This window comes from Dama dama, chromosome 11 (genome assembly GCF_033118175.1).
Source record: "Dama dama isolate Ldn47 chromosome 11, ASM3311817v1, whole genome shotgun sequence".
Taxonomy (NCBI): domain Eukaryota; kingdom Metazoa; phylum Chordata; class Mammalia; order Artiodactyla; family Cervidae; genus Dama; species Dama dama.
Window position 1 is genome coordinate 102,515,458 of NC_083691.1, and position 8,156 is coordinate 102,523,613.

The following is an 8,156-nucleotide window of genomic DNA, read 5'->3' on the forward strand; positions in this document are numbered from 1 at the left end:
TCTAATGCAGGCTCCTTTCAGGTTTCTATTTTTTTCTTGGACTCTGTGTGATTTTTGTGTGTGACCTTTAAGGCTGGAGTCTATTTTCTAAAGCCCTTGGATCTCTCAAAAGAACTCTCACTGATTTCAAAGTCGTATATGGTAAGGGTTTATTTTCCCTGCATAGGACCCCTGAATTGAGAAGTACTATGTGGGACTCAGACCCCCTTTTTCCTTTGGGAGAACCTCTGCACCTGGATTAACTCTTATTTGTGTGTTGCATATCTGAAGTATGAGACTTAACTATAGCTTGTGCCTACCATTTCTGTCCTGTCATGTCCTAGTTCCTGCTTTAAATTTTAGTAATAGAGAATCAGTCTTCAGGCTGTTCTCAACAAGAGTGAATCTGTAAAGAGTTGCAGTTTTTTAGTTTCCATGGGATGATGCTTCTGAGCATCTCATATCTAAATAGAAAAAAAAAAAGAACCCCAATATATCTCTGAAAATGTTGAAAGCCATTTTAACTTGTTTTAGTAATTTTAGTTTGCTTTGCAAAACTTGTAAATAATTGGAAAAAGCTATAGATTTTATCACTTTCTGGCTTAAATGATATATGTTTGAATTATGTGTTATTTAATTCCTTAAAAGTGTATTGCAACTTGTGTAATGGCCTACGGTATTTTCTACTTTGGTGAATGTTCCTTGAGCACTTTGAGGTGAATTGAATAGTCCAATATATGCTTCTTTTTCTTTTTTTCCCCTACACTGATACTAAGACAGATTCTATTATTTTTTCTACATGAGATTATGGGACACACGATAGGACAACATCTACTTCTGCTTCATTGACTAAATTAAAGCCTTTGTATGGATCACAACAAACTGTGAAAAATTCTTAAAGAGACTGGAATATCAGATCACCATACCTGCTTTGTGAAAAACTGTGTGCTGGTCAAGAAGCAACAGTTAGAACTGTATATGAAACAGCAGATTGGTTTAAACTTGGGAAAGGAGAAGATCAAGGCTATATACTGTCACCCTGCTTATTTAACTTATATTCTGAGTACATCATGCAAAATGCCTGACTGGATGACTCCAAGCTGGAATCAAGATTTCAGAAATACCAACAACCTCAGATTTGCAGATGATACCACTTTAATGGCAGAAAATGAAGAGGAACTAAAGATCCTCTTGATGAAAGTGAAAAAGCTGGCTTAAAACTCAACATTCAAAAAGTGAAGATCTTGGCATCCAGTCCCATCACTTCATGGCAAATAGATGGGGAAACAATGGAAACAGTGACAGATTTTATTTACTTGGGCTCCAAAAAAATCACTGTGAATGGTGACTGCAGCCATTCCTTGAGGAAAAAAGTTATGACAAACCTAGACAGAGTATTGAAAATCAGAGGCACCACTTTGCTGACAAAATTCCATATAGTCAGGACTATAGTTCTACCAGTAGTCATGTGTAGATATGATAGTTGAAGCATAAAGAAGGTTGAACACTGAAGAACTGATGCTTTTGAACTGTGGTGCTGGAGAAGACCCTTGAGAGTCCCTTCGACAACAAGGAAATCAAGCCAGTCAATTTTAATGGAAATCAACCCTGAATATTAACTGGAAGGACTGATACTGAAAGCAGAAGCTCCAGTTCTTTGGCCACCCGAGGCAAAGAGCCAACTCATTGGGAAAGCCCCTGATGCTGGGAAAAATTGAGGATGAGAGCAGAAGGGGGCAACTGAAGATGAGATGGTTGGATGGCATCACCAACTCAAGAGACATGAGTTTAAGCAAATTCTGGGAGATAGTGAAGGACAGGGAAGCCTGTTGTGCTGCAGTTCATGGAGTTACAAAGAGTCAGACATAACTTAGTGACTGAAAAACAACATCAAATGGGACTTCTTTATCTGTATTTGAACTAGACCTTAAAAGGCCTTTTCTAAAATTAGCATTCCTTGTTTCTGGAAATCAGTTCAGATATCATCTTCAAAAACAAAGCTTAAAACAGATATGTCTATTTTGAAGGTCATGATTTAAACAGGAAGGATTTACATACTTTATTTGTGTACAAAATTAATTTTTCCCTTTTGGTGATATGACCTCAAGTTGTTTTCTTGACTTTCCCCAGAGGATAAGGTTCTGTAAATTCTGTTCTGCATGATGATAATCCTAGTGGCATCTCTGGAGATAGTCTACTTCAAAACAATGATTAGGGTTCCAGAGAATTTAATTAGATGAGAATCTCCCTTGGAGAGGCACCAACTGAGTGACTCAATAATATGTGCTGCCATTAAATGTAGACAAAGTGTTGGCAGGCTTTTACCTTTACCTCAGACTGTATTTGTCTATAGCAGAAATCACATGACAGGATTCTTCTGGAATTGAAATGATGGTCTCAAATCATAATAAAAGTATGTATATGAAATTATTCTCTATCCTTTAATAAATTCAAATTTAATAATGCAAAAAAAAAAAAAACAGGTCAGTAAGAGACTAAGAATCAAAACATTGCAAAGGTCATTTCACTATTTCATTTTCCTTGGTATAAACACCAATGACAAAATTTTTATTGTAAATAGTTTGTACAAAATTTGTAGTTTTCTCTCTCCCTGAGAGAGAATCAAATGCTAAATCAAAATGTTAATTTAACATTTGTTATGAGAACAAATCCTGCAACAATGAAAAAGTTGTGTTTCTGTTCAGTACCAATATTCAGAGTCCTTTAGGTAACAGGGCATTAATAGTAGCTAATTTTGAAAATCCCGACAACATGAAATGCAAAGTGTCTGAAAGACTGAGATGAATTAATTTCCTATAATCATGGAAAGAGTTGGTCACATGGAACCAGTTCAAGATACAGTGATGCTGTATGTATCTTGCTCTTTGTGTTCCCAGAAAAGGCATCAGTGCACGAGGGCCAAGGGAGATGGCATCAAAGACCAGAACATGCATTTAAAGGCTCTCCTTATAGGCAGGTAATCAGGAAGTATGTTTAGACAGAAAATTCTGTTTTAGGCTTTCTATCTTGCAAGAGTATGTTGCTGGGGTACGAATTCATCTTTTAAGAGCTCTTCTTTGTGATTTTCATAAATAGCTGTGTTAGGAATTCTTTGTGATTACTAAAATATTGAAGATTCTTTCTATTCTATTCCACCCTTTTTGGATATTTTCTTATTTAATGATCCAAGAAATTTACCTTCTCAAAAATATTCTTAGAAATTAATTTCAAGTACAAGGATTTGGGGAATTTTCATGGGCATATATTTGTAAATCTGATGATAGTTTCAATTTATATGCTCTCTAAACATAGCCTGTTAATACACTAAAATATTGAAAGGTAAAGTAACATTTGTAGACCTTCATTGAGTGGCTTTTAAGAACCCAAGGAATGCTGTAGTAAGCAAGCTATTACTTTGAGTCCTACTTTTCCATTCATAGGTGAGCTTCAGCATCCTATCATGTTTATTGGCCATTTAGGGATATTCTTCCTTTAATAGATTGGCTATATTTTTATTTATTTTAAATTTTAATCATTTGCTAGTTAATTTCTTAGAGAACTTTGCTTATCTTAGATATTTGCTTGGTGTATATCCTCTGAAGTCAAACTTTTTTCAAATTAATTTTGTCAATTGGCATTGTGGTATTATTTCCTAAATCTTTATAAACATTTTTGAAATCATCAAATATAACTGTTTGGGGTTTAAATAATTGGTTAAGAAGAATTATTGAACCCTAGAATGTAGAAACTCACCTCTTTCATTAACTGGAAAGTAAATATGATGTAAGTCTTGCTTTATTTTTTTTAGGCCTTTAATAAATGTTTATTTTTGTGTAAGGTACTAGCTATATGTACAATTTAATTAGCTTCCAGTTGGTAAGCTAGTTGTGCTACCTCATTTATTTAATACCATGTAGTTTTCTCACATATGGTCTTTTGTCACTTGCCTTGGTCTATAAGATTGTTGTGATCAGGCAATATGTTTTAATCAGCCTTGTATTTTCTTTTCTTTTTTGGCTGCCCCATGTGACTTGTAGGATCTTAGTTCTCCAACCAGGGATTGAATCCCGGGCCACTGCAGTGAAAGCACCACATCCTAACCACTGGACAACCAGGGAACTCACAACATTGTATTACAATATCTGAAAGTACCAGAAAATAATAAATCACAAGACATATTTTTGAATGAATAAAAGAATTATCACAAGACTTCAGGAAGTCATAAGTAACAATTATTTTTATAGATAATTGTGTCATAAGCTCTGAAATAAAACACACAGAACACTATGGAAAAAAGGAACAATGTGACTGAGTTTGTCCTCTTGGGGCTCAGTCAGAGCAACCAGGGTCAGAAAATATTATTTGTATTGTTCTTTGTCATTTACACTGTGACCATGGTGGGCAACCTACTCATTGTCCTGACTGTGGTGTTCAGCCCAACCCTGGGTGCCCCTATGTATATCCTTCTCGGCTACTTATCATTTATGGATGCTGTTTATGCTACTACAGTTAACCCAAACACATTTATAGACTTACTCTATGAGAAGAAAACCATTTCATTCCAAGCTTGCATGATTCAGCTCTTCACAGAGCATTTTTTTGGCGGTGCTGAGATTTTACTCCTGGTGGTCATGGCCTATGACCGCTACGTGGCCATCTGCAAGCCCTTGCATTATGTGACAGTCATGAGTCAGCGAGTGTGTGTCCTGCTGCTGCTGTTGGCTCGGGTTGGTGGACTGTTACACGCTATAGTTAACATTCACTTTGTCTACAGCCTTCCCTTCTGTGGCCCCAATGTTATTGACCACTTCATGTGTGACATGTACCCTTTGTTAAAACTGGCCTGCACTGACACCCACATTATTGCCGTCATAGTGGTCGCCAATGATGGCATAATCTGTGTGGTCCTCTTCACCCTCTTACTCACCTCCTGTGGGGTCATTCTGCACTCCCTGAAGAATATTAGTCAGGAAGGCAGGCGCAAAGCCTTGTCCACCTGCGGCTCCCACATCACTGTGGTGCTCCTCTTCTTTGTGCCCTGTATATTTCTGTATGTGAGACCTCCTTCCATCTTACCCATTGATAAATCCTTGGCTGTGTTTTATACCATTATCACCCCTATGGTGAACCCTCTAATCTATACTCTGAGAAACAGTGAGATTCAAAATGCCATGGGAAAGCTCTGGATCAGAAAAAGAACATGAGACAACAGGGAAATGAATGACCAATTTGCAGTGAAGAATTGCTCTTCCCAGGAAAGCCTTGTGTGGTTATTTAACTGCAGTCAATATCTCCTCAGTATTATTAACTTAGTCATGATAAAAAAGATTTATTATCTGAATATTTCCCATGATCAAAATATAATTTTAACATTTTAATGACTTCTTATTTCAAAGTTTATATTTTGCTTGAAATAGGTTTTTAAGATTTACACAATTTCCTTGGAAAATATGTACAGCTTTGGGTATAAAATAACTTTATTAAAACTATACATTTATGTTCTGTATGATTGTTAGGTAGTTAGAATAGGAAAAAGGAGTCCGAAATGGCAGTGGCTAAAAGACAAAGAAAGGGAGAAGCCCACAAAAATGGAACAAAAGAAAATCTTCAGGACCGGAGTGAGGACTTTAGGTGAAGCAAATACACCCACTTCTTGGCTAGCGCAATTTGCATAAGGCAGGCTGGGCCGGGGTGGGGGCGAGGGTGGGGGTGGGGGGGCTGGTGCATAAAATGTATAAAAAGAGAAAGTTAAGACAGATTGAGTCCTTTCCTTTGGGACCCCCTGCCCTCACACCTCCAGGGTGTAGTTTCCTTTAGTTGCTGAATAAAACTCTGAGCTGTAACCAAGCTATAACACTGGTCTGCAGTTTCCAATCTTTGCTGTGGTGAGGCAGAACTAATGAAATTACACACTCCCCTGACACGATGAGTTGCTGCTGCTAAGCTACACAATGAGTTAAGTCATAGTTAATACTGCAAATTTATTTATTTAGTGTAAGTTTTTCCTCATACTTTTCTCTTAAATAATGTGATCTTTTTCAAAATTATTGAGGTGTATTACAGATTTCAGAAAAAAGGAGATTAAGAAGTATTATATACATCTCAGCTTACTCCTCTTCACACAAAGACAGCCCATATTAATATTTGATTTAGATGACTTACTTTTGTATCTGCAAGGTACTTTACACATATTATTTTGTTTCTATATCTTAGTACAATACGATTGATGAAGAATATTTCAGTGTGCAATATTAATTATTTTTAGGATGTTAATTAACAAAATTGATTGAACATGATGCATGTGCAGAAAAATAACCAAGTCTTACTTTTTTCCCCAAATGGGATACCATAGTATCATTCTAAGTTTATCAGGTTTGCTTAGAGTCATCAGTTCAGTTCAGTTCAGTCGCTCAGTCTTGTCCAACTCTTTGCGACCCCCTGAACCGCAGCACGCCAGGTCTCCCTGTCCTTCACCAACTCCCGGAATTTACTCAAACTCATGTCCATCGAGTTGGTGATGCCATCTGGCCATTTCATCCTCTGTCGTCCCTTTCTCCTCCTGCCCCCAATCCCTACCAGCATCAGGGTCTTTTCCAATGAGTCAACTCTTCGCATGAGGTGGCCAAAGTATTGGAGTTTCAGCTTCAGCATCAGTCCTTCCAATGAACACCCAGGACTGGTCTCCTTTAGAATGGACTGGTTGGATCTCCTTGCAGTCCAAGGGACTCTCAAGAGTCCTCTCCAACACCACAGTTCAAAAGCATTAATTCTTTGGTGCTCAGCTTTCTTCAGAGTCCAACTCTCACATCCATACATGATCACTGGAAAAGCCATAGCCTTGACTAGACAGACCTTTTTGGCAAAGTAATGTCTCTGCTTTTTAATATGCTATCTAGGTTGGTCATAACTTTCCTTCCAAGGAGTAACCGTCCTTTAATTTCATGGCTGCAAGCACCATCTTCAGTGATTTTGAAGCCCCCAAAAATAAAGTCTGACACTGTTTCCACTGTTTCCCCATCTATTTCCCATGAAGTGATGAGACCAGATGCCATGATCTTAGTTGTCTGAATGTTGAGCTTTAAGCCAACTTTTTCACTCTCCTCTTTCACTTTCATCCAGAGGCTTTTTAGTTCCTCTTCACTTTCTGCCATAAGGGTGGTGTCATCTGCATATCTGAGGTTATTGATATTTCCCCTGGCAATCTTGATTTCAACTTGTGCTTCCTCCAGCCCAGTGTTTCTCATGATGTACTCTGCATATAAGTTAAATAAGCAGGGTGACAATATACAGCCTTGACATACTCCTTTTCCTATTTGGAACCAGTCTGTTGTTCCATGTCCAGTTCTAACTGTTGCTTCAGTCAAAAGGAAAAGCTGCTCTTACATTGTTCATTTAGGGAAGTGTCATGAATTTAAAATAAATGCAAAACTGTTTTTCACTGGAATGGTAAGGAAAATCAAACAAATATCAACCCCTAACTTGCATTTTTATCAATATAATTATTTGAATTTTTACCACTCATCTATAACTTAGTGATTTATAAACTAGCTAACGGCAGTATAAGGTATGAATTCCATAGAATCACATAACTCCATGACAGTGTTAAAAAGTAACACATAGATTTCCATGAAGACACCTGGTAATCTTTATGTTATGTATCAGTCTTTCAGAATAATTGTTCCAGATCAAAGTTAAGTTTATTTAGCAGTTATTTATCAAAAGAAGTACAGATGCTTCAAAAATAAAATAAATTTGTTAAAGGGAATATATTTTCTCACATATTAAATTTTTACAAAGAAAGAAAACAGGAACTCCCTTATTCCATTGGAAAACACAAAAGAACATAGCATATTTTAAATGGGATATTAAACGAGTTTAAAATGATAGTGAGAGGGTAACAAGTAGGAAGGCCAGAGGTCTCCGAACAGAGGAAATAGGCTGCAAGTGCCAGACATTTTTATCTCTCTTAAGGGGCAGGAGGGAACAAACTGGAGATTTTTTTTTCCTTCTCTATACAAATTTAAAAGGAAGTTTCTCTTAAAATACTGTGTTACCATGACACCTGGTTTTACCTGAAGCTAACTATTCTCAAACCTTGAGTTAACCAATACATTTTTCTTATGGAAATGTTTGTCTTAAGCTATGTTAATGTACCCCAGACTCTGTCTTCAAGTTGG

General features: G+C 36.9%; 1 protein-coding gene across 1 annotated transcript; it reads left to right on the forward strand.

Moving 5' to 3' along the window:
- Positions 1–4,265: 4,265 nt before the first annotated feature.
- LOC133065361 (olfactory receptor 4A47-like) lies at positions 4,266–5,183 on the forward strand. Its single transcript, XM_061156137.1, has one exon. The coding sequence runs from the start codon at positions 4,266–4,268 to the stop codon at positions 5,181–5,183; it is 918 nt and encodes a 305-aa protein (XP_061012120.1).
- Positions 5,184–8,156: the final 2,973 nt, after the last annotated feature.